This window comes from Dendronephthya gigantea, unplaced genomic scaffold (genome assembly GCF_004324835.1).
Source record: "Dendronephthya gigantea isolate DGI-Jeju-01 unplaced genomic scaffold, DenGig_1.0 000257F, whole genome shotgun sequence".
Classification (NCBI taxonomy): Eukaryota; Metazoa; Cnidaria; class Anthozoa; order Malacalcyonacea; family Nephtheidae; genus Dendronephthya; species Dendronephthya gigantea.
Window position 1 is genome coordinate 169,341 of NW_021163267.1, and position 18,358 is coordinate 187,698.

The following is an 18,358-nucleotide window of genomic DNA, read 5'->3' on the forward strand; positions in this document are numbered from 1 at the left end:
GTAAAATAAAAAAATATTTCCTGCTTCACCTAGATTCTGTTAAGGTGTCAAAGTTTATTTTCGGAATCACAATGATTATCAGAATTCAAACGCACATTTTCTTTGTTTGTTTGTGACAAATTAGTGCAATAATTGTATTTATTTTCCTCATCTCCAGTGTGTGCTCTCATAAATACAGTGTGGGTGAATCATCACCAAGATTTGAAAGACCAACAGACCACATTTACCTAATGGTAGGGAGAAAAACAGAGCTCATAACTATAACCAAGTTTCAATCGAGAACTTACAAAAAATTGAGTAACAGAATTTTGTGATAACAGAATTAATTTTAAAAATTCACCCATGGCCAGTATTTTTTTGCATACGTCTTTTGCCCTGGCAGTGGAGTAGCCTAAATCGATATTTGGGGGAGGTAGGAGGCATATTCATTATTATTATTCATATTATAAAAGACTGTATAAAAACGATTGATCTGAAAATGAATTAGTCACGCAGAACAACTGATACTTCAAATATAAAGTTTCGTTTTCTTGTATTCATGTGTAGAAACATTCGGACTTTCAATATTGCATTCAAGTTTTTCTGGTCTGAGAATTTATTAGAGTAGAGCAATATTGCACGTGCAAAATCCGACTTTTTTGTAGCAAAATGGCCTTAAATGGGTACGCATTCCTTAGAAATAAAATATTATTAAATCGAGTCCACGTCAAATTGTCAGGCCTAATTCTTCATTGTCTGCGCGCTTTTATGCTAATTAATCTGAGAAAAACGGAGAAAATTTTCACTTGGTGAGCAAAATTCCGCCTACTGGAAAACACGTTTAACGCCAATCTATTCAAAAAGATCTATTAGCACGAGATTATTGACTTATTGTTATTTACGTGTACTAAAATTTGAACAGGAAGTTTCTTACCCAAGTTGGATCACCGCCATACGGTCCCTCCATCAAAGCAAACATTGGTATTTGAGACAAAGAAACCACAGCTGAAACTAAGAGACTTAAACCAAACAAGGCACCAGCATGATATAAAGGAAACCTGGAAGAGAAGCAGTGAAAAATAATTAAGATGGCGTTTTAAAAACCCTCAGTTCAAATTAAAACCACTCATTGGCAGATCTGAGCTCTCAAAATTAATGCTCGGAACGAATTTCCCTGTTTTGCAGGTACCTTGAATCTCAATGGTACTTACTCTTTCATTATAAATGACCCGTGGGTAGAATATAAAAAACATCTTAGAAGAGTGTAAAGAAAAAAATTGAAAACCTAGAAAAAAGAATAAGAATTACAATTGTAATCAGTTACGTACTCTTGAACGTGGCCTGCAGCGTATAAACAAAAAGCACAAAAGTGACCTACGGGGCTGCCGGAGGCTCGGAGCCCATGCGATCTTTAACCTCCTAAGCTTTCTGGTTTGCAATTTCCTGAAATTGGTCGCACAAAACAGATCAAGTAGAAATATGCACTTTCTAATATTGCATCGAGTCTAGGAGTTGTTAGCAACAACCCTTTACTATCAAATTTAATATCTTTTACATTCATTTATTTCCTCGCGTTACTACTGTCGCACAAAGAAACAGTGACGGTTTGCAATTATTAGTGATATACAATACCTGAAATTCAAGAACTGGTATCAAAAGACCAACAGTCAAAAGAATTGAAATCAATCCCGTGAGTATGAAAGACAAAATAATTGAAAAGTTTCGATGTCTTCCAGCTGGAGCCCAATCAAGAAGAAATCCAGGAACAAAAGAGAGAATAATTCCACAAAATTGAATAATTCCAAGAATTGTGAGATAGTAATCAACTGAAATAATAAAAAAATCTTGTAAATACAACACTAAGATGGTTTATTTAGATTATCGATATTTTGACAATCTATTTAAATGCTTTATTCAACAGACAATAGAAGTTTACGAACGAACCTTCCTCAAAATCATCCGCCAGACGTCTTAACAAGGAGTTGATCATTCCAATAACAGAAAAGGAGCGTAAACTGGCGATGGAAACAAAAGATGTGTGCATCACAAACTTGGTACTTTTGATTATCGAGTAGAGGCTTGTTTTGTCTGTTTGCATATGATAAAAAGATAAGAAAATGTTAGTAAGTCACAAGCACTCGCAGTTGCCTTATTCTATTCGTCAATCTCTGTTGGCTTTACTAGGATTAGCTACAATACTTAAATTGGGGTTTACTAGGATTAGCTACAATACTTAAATTGGGGGAGAGATGCTAATCAAATAAATATAATTAAGTTTACTATAGAAATAATTGCTTTCAAAACCGGCTGAGAAGTAAGTCAGGCATAGAATAAATAATTATAAATATGCACCTAGCAACACCCCGCTCCCCCATTAGCTTGTAGCTACAGTCCCAGGGAGTGCCCCAGGAAATTCGGGGGCAATTTGCCCAACCACCAGTTACGTGAGCTGTATTTCCTTTCGGGAACATTTAATTCATGTGGAGAGAAACGGTGGAATAAATGAGGGAAGGAGGTAATATCAAAATCATAAGATAAAATGCACTATGTACTTGCATGCAGTAACCGTTCGCGAATCGAATATTGATTCTCATTTTTAAGAGTTTAAAGGACACGATGAGAAACAGGATTCTCGATGTCCCCGACACGATTTCAATTTCCCGACATTTAAAGGCTTCGTGTGACGGAACCAAGGGGGAGCGGATATTGTTAAGTAGGGGGTGCACAGGGTTGCACTACTACCTTGAACAAGTGTCCTACCTTGAATCTGTTCTTTGTCGTTTTCCTGTACTTCACGAGATATAAAGGCATTTTCACATGTAAACTGTTCTGGATTTTCATTTTTAGAGCTGTTGCTTTCCCTAACATCTTCTTCAGTGTCTTCCGGCACTGGCAGATCTTTAGGAAATATCGTAAACGTGAACAAAATGCCTTGACCAAAGACAAAGACATAGTAAACGATGATTATGCTTCTGAACGAAACCCCAGCATTGAAACACAACTGCAAGAAAGCCATAATACAAGATAAACAATTAATATCACCCATTACAAACAAAATCAAAGAATTACAATGATTTCCAGTCCTTCTGAAAAAGGCTTAATCCAGTTACGATGATGAAATACCTTGAATACAAGGAGGACAACTGCTGATGAATCAATTGCTCCATTTATAATACTGACGGCCATATAACGTCGTTGAGGAAGAACACCACAAACCTGGAATGAACCAAGATGTCATTAAAAATGATTACAAATCATAGCCTTATGCTAATGTTACGCAAGGCTTTATCTTATTTAGAAATATGCATATAAAAAAACTGTAAAAATAGGAATATCAATTGCATGACAGGGATTACTGACTGAGTTTTGCCACAAGACGCCTAAGAAAATACAATTTTCGGCCATTCGCAATCATTAATCGCTTTTTCCTTTCATGTATGATATATCGTGGGGTTAAATAAGTAATTATATTAGGTGAAAATAATTATCACCCTCTCAGAACTGATACCTGGATAAACAGGTCTTAAGTCGTCACTTAATTATCATTATTGTCACATTTTTTAAAAAAATGTGCGTGCTGTAGGCAATGCAAGCTCTTATGTCAATCAATTGTGTTTTAAATGTTGCTGTTTTAAAGAGTAAGAGTGGAAAAAGTTGAAAGATATTGTTCGCAGATGTATTGTTTACACATTTTACTTGTCTTTGGTGATAAATATTTTAAATTTTGAATATTTTTAAGTATTGATCGATTGAGGTTGATAGTTATAGTTTATCCATTAAGCATGACAAAATACTATAATTATGATGCCATAATACGGTAACTATTATCCGCTATGAGCATTCTAAAGCTATATATGTTCCTAATAACTAGTACATTTCAGTGAGATTCACTGCATGTAAGATTTCAATCTGAAATTGGTATAAATAAGGACTATATATACTGAAATAATGATTAATGAGAAGTTGTTTATTTTACTGCGCACTATATACCTTGACTAAAACTGCCATAAAAAATCCTCCACCAATTACAGTTAGAAGTAAACCAGGAAAGAGCAATTCATGTAAATCTAAAAACAAATTTATGTCTTAAAACCTGAAGTATGGATGAATTAACAAATCAGTATCGTAGCTGCATATCTTTTTCTGAGGACTTATTAATGGTGACACCTTCGCATCTCAAACTATAATATTCTAAAATCTTAGCAAATTATTAGCATCAAAAATGCATTGTTCCACTTTTGTGGGATTAAAATTTAAAATAGCTAGTTGCATTTCCAGCGACGTAATTAGACCTCTAAATTGGGGAGAGGTGTATATTGATATATTCATGCTTATATATCGTAAGAACAATCAAGAGAACAAAAGAAATCAGTCTTGCATTAGACAATAATTATATAAATATACGATTGAGGGGTGGGGGCAAAGTTGCTCTCCCCCAATTTTCTTGAATGCTCTTCCACCCCAGTTTCCTCCCAAATAATTTAATGTGACGCAATAGTTTATATTTTATGTGATGTTTGCTTCACTTATACCCACATCAATTTAAACTGGCGTCGCCACCAGAACGATGCCCAGTCGGTCATGCAAACAACATTTATAGGTTCGCTTATATTTAGGTGCGAATTTCAAAGGTGGGCTGTAGTTGGCCCAACATTTATAAGATGAACGGATAGACTCGTCAGGACGCTACAATTAAAATCTTCCTAAATGAATCATAAGTAACAAAACAGGCACCACTCTTGAGCTAGTAAATAGGAACAGGTATAAATTCATGGTTCAGGCCACGTTTATCATATGCCGGATCCGTGCGATTCAAAGGCAGTGAAAAATTTGTAATTTTAAATTAAATAAATATAATACAACTATTATAAATACATAATAAATACAACTAAATTTAATAAACATTTTCCACTAATTAAACTTTGCTTTTTTCATGAATGCTGTAGAGCCTGAGAACGAGGTTGTGCTCTTTTAAGCCAAACGGCAATGACGTACGAGGGAAACCTGTGTAGCGTAAACGGAACTTTATCTAACCAGCTTACCATATGTTGACATAAACATCGTTCCACCAGCAAGTAAATAGATGAAGCTGAAAAGATTGAAGAATAATACGATTAAGCACTAACACATTCACATTCGTACGTTCCTTTATACATACATAAACTTTATTTAGACACGCTAACCTGAATCAGCATCGAGTTGTGTTTCATGAAGGGCGTGCAGGCAAGTACATATCAGGGTTCTGCGAAGGACTTAACTAGTGGTGCTCACCAATTCTAGAATTCATCGAAGGGTATGGCAGTATGCCCCCCCCCCCCTGAACGCCCTTACCACGCCCTTATGCATTCAAAGAACAACAGAAAGCATCAGCGTGTAATGCCGCGAATACCATCAGGAAGGATTTCGAAGCATAGCTAATTTTCAGAAATTTTTATCACGGAACATATCATCACAATAGAATAGTGGAGAGGGGGAACATGATAAAAATGGTCCTAAAAGGAAATTGGCAATTCAAGGAAGGGGAAATTGTAGGGGGTGTGTAGGACCTCTTACGGAAATTTTCTGTATTTTTGAGTCCCTATGATTTGATTTCCAGCATTTTGGGTGACAATTACTGACGAATCCACCTCGGCAGAGTGAGGTCTGTTCAGAAATACTATTTATCACTGCACATTTCTCATTTTATCACTGCACATTCTACTTTTATCACGGCACACTAAAATTAGGTATGATTCGAAGTTCAACAAGTTATAATCCTCAGAAGATAAGATTATGAGGATTTGATTGGATTTGGATCAGTAAAAGCATGGAGCCGAGAAAATTTTGGATTAATTTTAAGCAGTATTTTCGAGTTAAATTGTTCTGGTTTCCATGCCAGTCATTTTTATGGCCATTCAGCCATATGACATATTCAGCCTGCAAAATAAGATATTATATTTTGCTGTCGAAAACTATGCAAGTTGTAAGCGCCTGTTCGTTTATAGCTGCATGGTCGAACTTGCCAATAATTATTAATTTCTTCACCGCATTTTCCCGAACCTGCCTGGGTGTCTATTGGGTGACGGGGTCATTTGATCGGCAATCTCCATAAAGCAATACTAGATAATAATATTATAAGTTATATTAAACATTATGCTTATTCTATACTGCCCATCGTCAAACAATCGCATGCCACTTACCATGATAATACTCTTGCTTTTCTAAAGCCAAAAACATCCAAAAATTTTCCACCGAGAAATATTGAAACAAAACTTGTGAAAGCAGATAATGTATAGGCCAATATAAGAAGACTGTCTTGTCTTGCACAAGTGTCGCTGACATCGTCACTGATGGAAGAAGTTCTATTTTTTAATTGTGAAATAGTTTTGTTAGAATCAGCCTCATTAGTTTCACAATAAGACGCGAAATAACGTTCGCTATGAAGTATTTCCAACAGTTGAGCCCATCCAAATATACACGCTGTTGAAATAACGCTTTCGAATACGGCCCATAAAACCAAACAAATGTAATAGACTTGCATATTCAGCAATGTGAATACAACAAAAAAAATCTATAACATTTCATAACGTTCTGTAACCGCTTAGTTAAAGTTATTTTTTCTACACTATATTCCTTCTCTTTCATGTGTTATAATTATATAAATCACAGGCATTTTGACAAAGCTCGATTGAACTTATTATTATATGATTCTTTCATGCATGTGGCTTTATTGACGAATGTGAAATTCTGTGGTAAATTTGCAATTCAAATTACACATTCACTCGTCAACAGACAAAGATTAGTGCTACGTCACACGATGCAAATCACTTCTGATGGGGTACGTCATTGCACAGTATAGTCTGTTTAGTTACCTTGTACAGGGTGTCTAAAAAAAAAACGCAACCACTTAATATTCTAAAATTCATATTGTTCATAAGCTCAATAGATTTTATCCCCCTGGGATATTTTAAAATCCTAATCGTACAGTTCAACTGCTAAATCAGCTAAACTAATAATGGTGCAGCTAACAACCGAACAACGAGTTTTTATTCTCGTGCATGATAACTTGAATGCTAACTGTCGACCTTGTAAAATAAATTGTAAATAGAATTTTACTCGTTAAATACTTTCAATTCAGCTCTTTAGTTTACGCACCCGACTTCGTTTACCGACGATTGTGCCGCTAGAATATGATCAGTACAAGCTTTCTCGCATTCCAGGGGCCAAACGTCTTTTGTGTTGTAGAACAAAGAGGATATTCATGAATATTAATGCGTTTTTTTTATACACCCTGTATATGCACAGCAAATTAAGTCAACAAAAGTCAGTGCAGTACTGCTTAATCAGTACCAGACTACAACACTGAACATGCACTCATACTTCATGTACTCATATTCCTACAACATCGTGTGAACGGAGCCTCACACTATCAATAAGCGATCAATGCCTGAAGACATGGAGTTTGCATCATGTAAAAGCATTTGTTCTTATATGTATATCAACTGGTTGTGAATTTTTCTTAGTCCGTCCTCACCAACAGAAGGATGTTTCGTCAAGATGAACTACAATTCAAATTGGTCTAAATAGATGAACTATGCGAAAAATTCGTGTGTTTGCACATAGACGAACTAGAAGACGAACTATCTTTCGCTTGCCCAAGTTCGTCCAGACGGCTGTCAACCCGTCTCTATCGGGAGTTCTAGAGGGTAATTCGTTTAAACAAAACCATTACCACCGAGGAGTAATGTCGTAAAATTCAGAGGAATGACATAGTTCCTCGATTATTTTATATGAACATGGCAAACGGGCAAAAGAATTGTTAAATAAGACAAGTTAAAATGATTAAAAAACTCTTAATCTTCTAATCATGCACAAAAATCGCTATAAACATATTTCAAATTCACCCTCCGGAAAGACTGAATCGCTTGAATTTTCGCCTCATCACAATACTGCAAAGTTTCTTCGAAAGTCTTATGAACAGTGCCCTCCAGGGGCCAGTTGTATAAAAGCTGGATAGCGCTATCCACCGGATAGGGATTTTTTCAACCGTTCTAAAAATGCTCGAAAAGCGATGAAATTTCAGCTTTGCAACCAACAATTATTAAAGAGTATCCTCGAATTAGGAACACTAAGAAATATCAATTATATCAGAAAAAATTAACACTTATTTACTGGGAACGAAGGAAACATTATGTTTTGTGGACCCGAGACCTGTCGATATTTCACGAGGCGAAGCCGAGAAAATTTCGTCATTCTCGCGTGATTCGCTCTCGACCAATGAAACGCTACGAAAACAAAACTTTGACAAGTGGTATATAATAATAATATTTAATTATCGGTGGATAGCGTTACTCAGCCCAAGGTGATTAATTTTGCCGAATCGAACTTTAGACCAGTCTAACATTTAATGGACGGATGAAATAACATAGTGTAAGGAACAGATTTACAATATCCCTGCTGTACCCTTACAAAAATTTCACATAACATTTCATATGAAATGAAAAACTTCATATATGAAATTTTCACATAAGAAAAGTGACTTTAATATATGAATTTTATTTTTTAATATTAATTTTCCTATGTAAAAAAACAATTCATACATGAAATTTTTTGCTTCTCCGATGAAATAATTTAAATTGTGCATGACGTTTATTTTCACATGTGAAAAGTAAATTTCATATATGAAATTTTAGTTTCACATGCATATGAAATTATTTAAATATCATATGAAATTTTACGTTCACATGTGGAAAATAAATTTCCTAATATGAATTGCTACTGTCACATACGAATTTTGATTTTTTTTGTATTACGTTTTCCTATAAGTAAAACGATTTATTCATGAAATCTTGTCTTCCTAAGTAATAAAATGATTTAAATGGTAACCATTCATGTCATTAAATTTCACCTGTACATGTGAAAAATAAATTTCATATATGAAATGCCAGCTTCACATGTGAAATTTGTTTCACATATGAATAATTAAAAGCTGATACATATGAAATTTCACCTTCACATGTGAAAAGTAAATTTCATATATTGAAATTTTTTTCACATGTGAGATTGTAAAAAGTTCATAATTTATCAGTTTTCATTTTCATAACATTTTTGCGTATTTTTGCGTATTTTAACATATTACCCATCTGGGCTTTGATGTAAAAGGAATTTGGTTACCTAGGAAATTACTTTCGAGCGCAAAGCTGTTTATGAAATGCCTTGGTCGCTACAGGGACGTTGCAAGAAGCGGGAAACACAAGTTGTATCTGTGATTAAAAACATGGTAGTAGTTACCGTACGTCTAATTAAGTATAATTTTATGTGAAATGATGGTGCAAATTTATGTGAAATGATGGTGTTTTATATAAATTAATACATTATTGTACCATGGACCCAGTAAAAATATACCTGTCATTTTGGTCCCAATTAAAAATCCCCCCCAACCCTCTTAAAGAACCTAAGTATATTATTTCATAAAAATATATTTTTATGGATTAACAGTTTTTAGATCCACTTGATCTGGATAATGGTTTGATATTGTTCCGGCGCATTTCCATAAATATATTGGATGAACCATCACTACCATTTGAACAACTAACAAACCAGCATTCACCTATGGTTAAAATTAATATTAATAGATAATTATTATAAGATATTAGTGATAACGAGAAAAGAAACTCCAAACATGCCAATAGACCTTAGGCATAATGACGTACCAAGTCGTGGCACCTGCAGGGAATTCTGATCTTAATAGTCACGGTGGGAAATTTTGAAGTTGGAAATTTTGAAGGTTAAAACTACTAGTTAACTATAGGTTATTTTTAACTATTTCGTATACGTAAGAATAACGACCTATTTTAAACTGGTTCTCTTAGATTCATCCAAACAACCTATTTTTTTTGTTATTTGAACGTAATTGTTTCTACAGGGAGAGTTAATGATCTTGGCAACTCGGACAAAAAGCATACGAATCAATTTGACGCAGGTGTAGCTGGAGTGTTTCAAAACAACTTGATCCTATTTTGATATCATTAAACAGTGTACTCTCCTTTTGTGCTGATTGTTTTGACGAGGGTCTTCAATTTAGAACAACTAACGTCATTCGCTCCTCGTTAACTTCTACTCATCCCAAGATTGAGGGATATGCGTTAGGGCAACACTCTTATGTTCTTAACCTTTTGAGGGGCATCCTCAATAATCGTCATCTAAAACCCCTTGCATTCTACCGCTTGTATCCTCATATATTTCGACCTGTGTTCATGAAATACAATTCCAATCACACAAGGGGTGCAAGCCTAATGGTATAATTGAGACTATATGAGTGAATGAAGGGAGAAAATATTGAATGCTATCCAGTCCCCCTCAAGTGTGGTGGCTACCTTAGTGTAAAAGCCACAGGAGGATTATGGGACGCATGGTTTCAGGGGGATATGCTATTGATTTTTTTGTTACTTTGGAGGACCTGACCTCAAAATGTTAAAAGCTGATACGAAGACCAAATAGGTAAGCCATACCGCTTGTATTCTCTTATATCTCTCTTTTCGTTCACTGATATAATTCCAACTATACCATCTGCCTTACAGTCTTTGTATAATTGGAATTTGTTGCTCAAAAAGCTATAACGTGATCAACAGACTTGAAATTATGATATGAAGTTTCTTACCCAAGTTGGATCACCGCCATACGGTCCCTCCATCAAAGCAAACATTGGTATTTGAAACAAAGAAACCACAGCTGAAACTAAGAGACTTAGACCAAACAAGGCACCAGCATGATATAAAGGAAACCTGAAAGAAAAGCAGTGAAGAAAAAGTAAACTTAGTTTCGTCCGATAAAATTTTTCAAAATTAATTATGACAACTCATATTTGAATCCATTCTCTGAGCTCTAAAAATTAGTGTTCTTTAAAAGTTCAGAGCCATTTTCATCGTTTTCCAGGTACTCAAGTATTTCAATGGTACTTACTCTTTCATTACAAATGACCCGTGTGTAGAATATAAAAGCATCTCAGAAGAGCGTAGAGAAAAAAATTAAAAACCTAAAAAAAGAATGTGAATTACAACTGCAATCAGTTACTCTTGAGCCTGGCCTGCAAAAGTGATCTACGGGGCTGCCGGAGGCTTGGAGCCCATGCGATCTTTAACCTTCTAAGATCTCAGATTTGTAATTTCCTGAAATCGGGCGGGCAAAGGAGATAAAGTAGAAATATGCACTTTGGAATATTATTACATCTAGTTTAGGAGCTGTCAGCAACAACCCTTTACTATCAAATTTAAACATTTATATTTTTTGCATTCATTTATTTCCTCGCGTTACTACTATCGCACAAAGAAACCATGACAGTTTGCAATTATCATTGATATACAATACCTGAAATTCAAGAACTGGTATCAAAAGACCAACAGTCAAAAGAATTGAAATCAATCCCGTGAGTATGAAAGACAAAATAACTGAAAAGTTTCGATGTCTTCCAGCTGGAGCCCAATCAAGAAGAAATCCAGGAACAAAAGAGAGAAAATCCGCAAAAAGATAATTCCAAGAAGTTGTGAGATAGTAATCGACTGAAAAAATAAAAAATCGTGTAAATAGGATCCTAAGATCGTCTATTTAGATTATCTTTTAACAAACTATTTAAAAGCTTAATTAAACAGAGAATAGAGGTTTACGAACGAACCTTCATAAAAATCATGGGCCAAACGTTTCAACAAGGAGTTGATCATTCCAATAACAGAAAAGCAGCGTAAATGGGCGATGGAAACAAAACATGTGTGCATTACAAACTTGGTACTTTTGACTATCGAGGAGAGGCTTGTTTTGTCTGTATGCATATGATAAAAAAAAAATGTTAGTAAGTCACAAGCACTCTGTCCTATTCCATTCGTCAATCTCTGTTGGCTTTACTGGGGGGTAGCTACATTACCTAATTTGGGGAAGAGGTGTTAATCAAATAAATATGATTATGTTTATATACTATAGAAATAATTGCTTTCAAAACTGAGAAGTAAGTCAGGCATAGAATTAATAAATATATGAATATGCACCTAGCGACACCCCCCTCTACCATTAGCTACAGTCCCAGGGAGAGTTGTCCAAACATCTGTAACGCGAACTGTATTTCCATTCAGGAACATTTGATGCGTGTAGAGAGGAACGGTGGAATAAACGAGGGAAGGAGGTAATATAAAAATCATAAGATTACATGTATGCACAACTATGCACTTGCATGCAGTAACCGTTCGCTTACACTAATGGATTCTCACTTTTAATAGTGTAAAGGACACGGTGAGAAACGTGATTCTCAATTTTTCCTACACGATTTCCATTTTCCCGACATTTAAAGGTTTCGTGTGACAGAACCAGGAGGCGCCGAAAGATCGTTAAGTGGGGATGCACAGAGTTCACTACCCGGAACAAGTGTCCCACCTTGCATCTGTTCTTTTTCGTTCTCCTCTATTTCACGAGATATAAAGGGATTTTCACTTGTAAACTGTTCTAAATTTTCATTTGTAGAGCTGTTGTTTCACATTTCCTAACATGTTCTTCAATGTCATCCGGCAGATCTTTAGGAAATATCGTAAACGTGAACAACATGCCTTGACCAACGACAAAGACATAGTAAACGATGATTATGATTTTAAACGAAACCCCAGCGTTGAAACACAACTGCAATAAAAGAAATAATATAAGATAATAAACAATTAATATCACCCATTACAAACAATATCAACCAATTACAATGAATTCCAGTCCTTCTGAAAAAGGCTTAATCCAGTTACGATGATGAAATACCTTGAATACAAGAAGGACAACTGCTGATGAATCAATTGCTCCATTTATAATACTGACAGCCATAAAACGTCGTTGAGGAAGAACACCACAAACCTGGAATGAACCAAAATATCATAAAAAATGATTAGAAATCATAGCCTTATGCTAACACGGTTTTCCTTAGAAATTGCTGTTATTCAGTAGTTTCTCTTCACATGAACAAATTCAAACGCACTATACCTTTACTAAAACTACCGTAAAAAATCCTCCACCAATTACAGTTAGAAGTAAACCAGGAAAGAGCAATTCATGTAAATCTAAAAACATATATTTTAGTCTTAAAAGTTAAAATGAAACATGGATGAATTAACAGATATTATTATATACCACTTGTCAAAGTTTTGGGTTCGTAGCGTTTCATTGGTCGAGTGCGAATCACACGAGAGTGACGAAATTTTGATGAAGCATGGATGAATTAACAAATAGTATCATAGCTGCACTATCTTTTTCTAAGGACTTATTAATCGTGACAACTCCACACACACACGTATCTCAAACAATAATTTCCTAAGATTTTACCAGATTTTTACCAAATATATTATTCCACTTTTGTGATAAAATAGCTAGTTACGGTTCCAGCGACGTAGTTAGCTAGATCTAGACCGCTAAATTTGAAGGTGGGGTATATATTGAAATATTCATGCCTATATATCCTATAAAAACAATCACGCGAAAAAAAAGTCATGCAGGCTTGCATAAGACAATATATGAATATAGACCCCTTCCCCCAATTACGCTTCTAGACAGGGTCCTGTGTCTACCAATAGCAATTGTCAGGTCCTGTGTCTATCCATAGCAATTGTCAGGTCCTGTGTCTACCTATAGCAATTGTCAGGTCCTGTGTGTACCTATAGCAATTGTCAGGTCTTGTGTGTATCTATAGCAATTGTCAGGTCCTGTGTCTACCTATAGCAATTGTCAGGTCCTGTGTGTATCTATAGCAATTGTCAGGTCCTGTGTCTATCTATAGCAATTGCCAGGTCCTGTGTCTAGCTATAGCAATTGTCAGGTCCTGTGTGTACCTATAGCAATTGTCAGGTCCTGTGTCCACCTATAGCACTTGTCAGGTCCTGTGTCTACCTATAGCAATTGTCAGGTCCTGTGTGTATCTATAGCAATTGTCAGATCCTGTGTCTACCTATAGCAATTGTCAGGTCCTGTGTCTACTATAGCAATTGTCAGGTCCTGTGTCTACCTATAGCAATTGTCAGGTCCTGTGTGTATCTATAGCAATTGTCATGCAGGTCCTGTGTCTATCTATAGCAATTGTCAGGTCCTGTGTCTATCTATAGCAATTGTCAGGTCCTGTGTCTACCTATAGCAATTGTCAGGTCCTGTGTCTACCTATAGCAATTGTCAGGTCCTGTGCCTACCTATAGCAATTGTCAGGTCCTGTGTCTACCTATAGCAAGTGTCAAATGCATGCAACAACGTTTATAGGTTCGCTATAGATTTAAATGAGTATATGAACTAGATGTAATATCGAAGAACATGGTACATGCGAATTTGAAATGAGCTGGGTGGTTCGCCCAACATTTATAAGAAGAACGGATGGGCAGACCGCACGCTGGTCAGGACATTACTATTAAAATTCCTCCTCTAAATCATAAGTAACAAAACGGGCACCGCTCTTAGACTAATAAGCAGGGCCGTCAAGAGGACCCGGGGCAAATTTTTTGGGGGCCTATGACGTCATGGTTTAAATATCTGCGTGGCATAAAGTACTTGAAAGCTATGTGAAAAGTTAACAAACAAACTTTTTACAAACAATATCAACGTATCTTTAATTAAAATGACTGTCATCGTACTTTCAACTAGTGTGTGAATAATACACTGAGCCCAACAATTTTTAATGTGCTTTAATTTTAGGTTCTTTCTTAAGTCCAGGGCCGGGCAAAATACCCCACTTGCCCCTCCCCTCTCGGCAGCCCTGGAGACAGGCACAAATTTAAGGTTCAGGCGCCGTTAAAGGCAGTGAAAAATTTAATTTTAAATAAATACACAATAAATATAAATACAACCAACTGAACACATTTGCTACGAATTAACCATTGCTCTTTTCATGAACAAAGAAGACGCTGGGAACGAGGTGTGCTCTTTTAGGTCAAACGGTAATGCCGTGACGGGGAAAAGGGGTATATAAGTGCAAACGGAACTTTATTTCACCAGCTTACCATACGTTGACAAACATCGTTCCACCAGCCAGTAGATAGATGAAGCTGAAAAGATTTAAGAAGAATAAGATTAAGCATTAACACATTTACATACGTATATACATACATAAACTTTATTTAGACACGTTACCCTGAATCAGTATCAGTTGTGTTTCATTAGGGGCGTGCAGACAAGTACATATCAGGGCCCGGAGCGAGCGAGAATGGGGCATAAGTCCTAATAGAACCCCGCAGCAAAATTTTAATCTCCTGAAAATAACACTTTTACTTCAACCCTTTTTGCCGACAAAAAAGTGGGGAAGTGGGGGAGCTAAAGTCCCCGTGTCTGCGGTTCACGCATATTAGTTACATAGAGATTACATAATATAAAAAGACTACATTAAGATTGGACGCAAGATGATAACAGTCCGAGTGGGTTAAATAGTTCCGCCCCCATTCTGGCTCTGGTCAATCTTGAAAACGAATTTTGGGAAGGGAGCTGTGTCTGCGAAGGACGCGACTAGTGGTGCTCACCAATGACCTTTTCATAATGACGTCAGACGCGGAAAAGACTGATCATACAAAAAATTTAATTAGCTCGATAGTTTTGTGGAGCGAATCAAATTTTGTGTAACATCAGACTTTCCGCGTTTGACATCATAATAGCACTATGCTCCCCCCTAACGCCCTTGCCACGCCCCATATACATTGAAAAAACAACAGAAAGCATCAGCGTGTAATGTTTTGGAAAACTATCACGAAGCAATTCAAAGTTCAACAAGTTATACTCCTTAAAAGATAAAGTTATAAAATGAGCGATTTGATTGGATTTGGATCAGTAAAACCATGGGCCGTGCATATTTTGGGCCGGATTAATTTTAAGCAGTAGTTTAAACTACTGCTTCAAATTTAGTTTATAACTTTTTCGCGTATTTTGTGAAGATCTTATAATTTATTTTATCATGAGGGGAATTACCGGGATTTTTAAAAAAGTTCGTATGCACTATGCAATATGTTACTAAAAAATCCTTTTTAAAGTCTCCGCGCTAGGTCGATCATCATTGCCGGCGGAACAAGGGGATATGAAGCAAAGCAAATGCGGGAAGTTTATAGTCCCCTTCCTAATGAATAAATCATGGCTTTTTTTCAATTCACCTCGAAAATAAATATTATGTTTCGCTGTCGAAACTATGCAAGTTGAAATCGCCTGTTCGTTTATGGCTGGTCGAACATGCAAATAATGATTAAACTGCTCCGTAACTCCTGGGCTTGGTTCACCAGATTTCCCAAACCTGGCTGGGTTTTCATTTGGTCACGGGGTCAATTCATCGACAATCTCCATAAAGCGTTACTGGATATAATAATAGTACTACTTCAACAGTCTGTACAATCTTGAGGACAGACTTTGAAATCAAATTATACCTGTAATGTCTTATCTAAATGTATTCTACTTGCCATGTCTGAAGAGTTAATTAAATAAAAGCCAATGAATAGTGAATTGTGTGTAGTATGTTCAAATAATCTATCCTCTCAAATGATGTGGAGGAAAATCCAGGTCCTAGGACTGTAAATAATATAGTTGTCCCTGCCTATAATACAGAACATGCTGATTTTAATCAAGGGAACAATTGGTGTTTCGTATGAATACTGCTAAACGGTGTGTAGGCAACTCATTGTTTGCAACTTTTAGAAAGTAATTAAATCAGTCAATATTTAGTCACTACAGCGGCCTGTGCTTTCACAGAGCCCCAACTTCCAAATTTGCCAATGTCTAGTTTCATTGCCGCCAATGCATCACAGACTGTATGCGTTTGTGCACCTATTTTTGTTCATGTATTCCTGCATGCATGCCTATTTATTTCAAAACTTTAAAAAATGAAACTTTTATTCATTCAGAGGACATTTTGTAGAATAAAATATAGGTATATAATTGCATAATTATACCATGCAGTAACAAATTTGATTTCAGGATTTCCATTTGGCGCAAGTTAAGTACGTTAACCTGGTCAATTTTGTTAAAAAGCCCAGACCTTTTTCTCACGGAGGACTGATGTAGGGAAACATTTTATTTCTTACGGAAGTCACAATCTTAAAGCGTTAAAATTTCCGCGATGGCAAACAGTAACACGTCATGTATTTTCGTATCGGTACCGGTAGTGGAAGTAAATCTTAACCTCCGGCTCTAATAATTTATTTTCTTTATTCACGATCGTGCCACTTACCATGTTAATACTCTTGTCTTTGTAAAGCCAAAAACATCCAAAAACTTTCCACCGAAAAATATTGAGACAGAACCTGCGAAAGCAGATAATGTATAGGCCAATATAAGAAGACTGTCTTGTCTTGCACAAGTGTCACTGACATCGTCGCCGATGGAAGAATTACTGTTTTTTAATTGTGAAATAGTTTTGTTAGAATCAGCCTCATTAGTTTCACAATAAGACGCGAAATAATGTTCGCTATGAAGTATTTCCAACAGTTGAGCCCATCCAAATAAACACGATGTTGAAATAACGCTTTCGAATACGGCCCATGTAACCAAACAAATGTAATAGACCTGCATATTTTGCAATGTGAATACAACCAAATCTATAACATTTCATAGCTTCCTGTAACTGCTTATAGTCAACGTTATTTTTGCTACGTTATTCCTTCACTTGTATTATAAATCACAGCCTTCACAGGCTTCACAGGCATTTTTGAAGCTCCATTCAACTTAATTAAATTATTATATAGTTCTTTGTCTTCGATGCTTGTGCCATTATTGTGGCCTTATATTGACGAATGTCGGATTTTTTGGAAATTTGCAATTCAAATAACGAATTCTCTGGGAATCCACTAGCGTTGAACTCTCGCAATTGAAAAGAATATCAGACGAAATTTGCTCGGTCGAGAAATTCCGTCTAGTGGTAAACCGGTTTAAAGGGCTCTTTACACGATTCAAATCACTTCTGATGAGGTTATACTGTAGTATAGTCTGTTGCTTGCATTGTATATATGGCAGCAAATTAAGACAATACAGTACAAGGCAGTACCGCTTTATTAATGACAGACTATTACTTATCTTCTATATCTTCTACATTTCAGAAGTGAATTGGACCCAACGAAATTTGTGATCGTGTGAACGGACCTTCACACTATCAATAAACGATTAGTTCCTGACGCATAGAAAAAACTTAGACATAGAATCATTAGAATGCGTACTAATCACGAACACAGTACGTGTTCCACATTGTTTCATGCCGTGCCTTAAATTTATATATAAATGCACCATTTTGAATCTCGCAAAAAGTCAGAATATTTTCAAACAACTTTTATTCAAAACTTAACTAAAGGCATATTTTACAGTCAAACCCAGTTCGGCGTAAAGTTGCTTAAGCAGTTAAAGGACAGAAAAAGTAACAATCGAGAAAAAGTCGATT

General features: G+C 35.9%; 1 protein-coding gene and 3 long non-coding RNA genes across 4 annotated transcripts; all 4 read right to left on the reverse strand.

Annotated features, from left to right (window-relative positions):
* Positions 1–1,398: 1,398 nt before the first annotated feature.
* LOC114540949 (solute carrier family 43 member 3-like) lies at positions 1,399–17,608 on the reverse strand. Its single transcript, XM_028560944.1, has 8 exons — positions 17,159–17,608; positions 5,022–5,068; positions 3,970–4,046; positions 3,103–3,195; positions 2,740–2,980; positions 1,924–2,067; positions 1,612–1,805; positions 1,399–1,422 (listed from the first exon to the last, which is right to left on the reverse strand). The coding sequence occupies exons 1-8, from the start codon at positions 17,497–17,499 to the stop codon at positions 1,399–1,401; spliced, it is 1,161 nt and encodes a 386-aa protein (XP_028416745.1). The 5' UTR covers positions 17,500–17,608.
* On the reverse strand, positions 9,455–10,949 carry LOC114540959. The gene is made up of 3 exons (XR_003689171.1): positions 10,921–10,949; positions 10,619–10,742; positions 9,455–9,568 (listed from the first exon to the last, which is right to left on the reverse strand). It is a non-coding gene; the product is annotated as an uncharacterized LOC114540959 (long non-coding RNA).
* Positions 11,502–12,467, reverse strand: LOC114540957. Its single transcript, XR_003689169.1, has 3 exons — positions 12,379–12,467; positions 11,630–11,773; positions 11,502–11,516 (listed from the first exon to the last, which is right to left on the reverse strand). It is a non-coding gene; the product is annotated as an uncharacterized LOC114540957 (long non-coding RNA).
* LOC114540958 lies at positions 12,490–13,041 on the reverse strand. Its single transcript, XR_003689170.1, has 3 exons — positions 12,964–13,041; positions 12,745–12,837; positions 12,490–12,618 (listed from the first exon to the last, which is right to left on the reverse strand). It is a non-coding gene; the product is annotated as an uncharacterized LOC114540958 (long non-coding RNA).
* Positions 17,609–18,358: the final 750 nt, after the last annotated feature.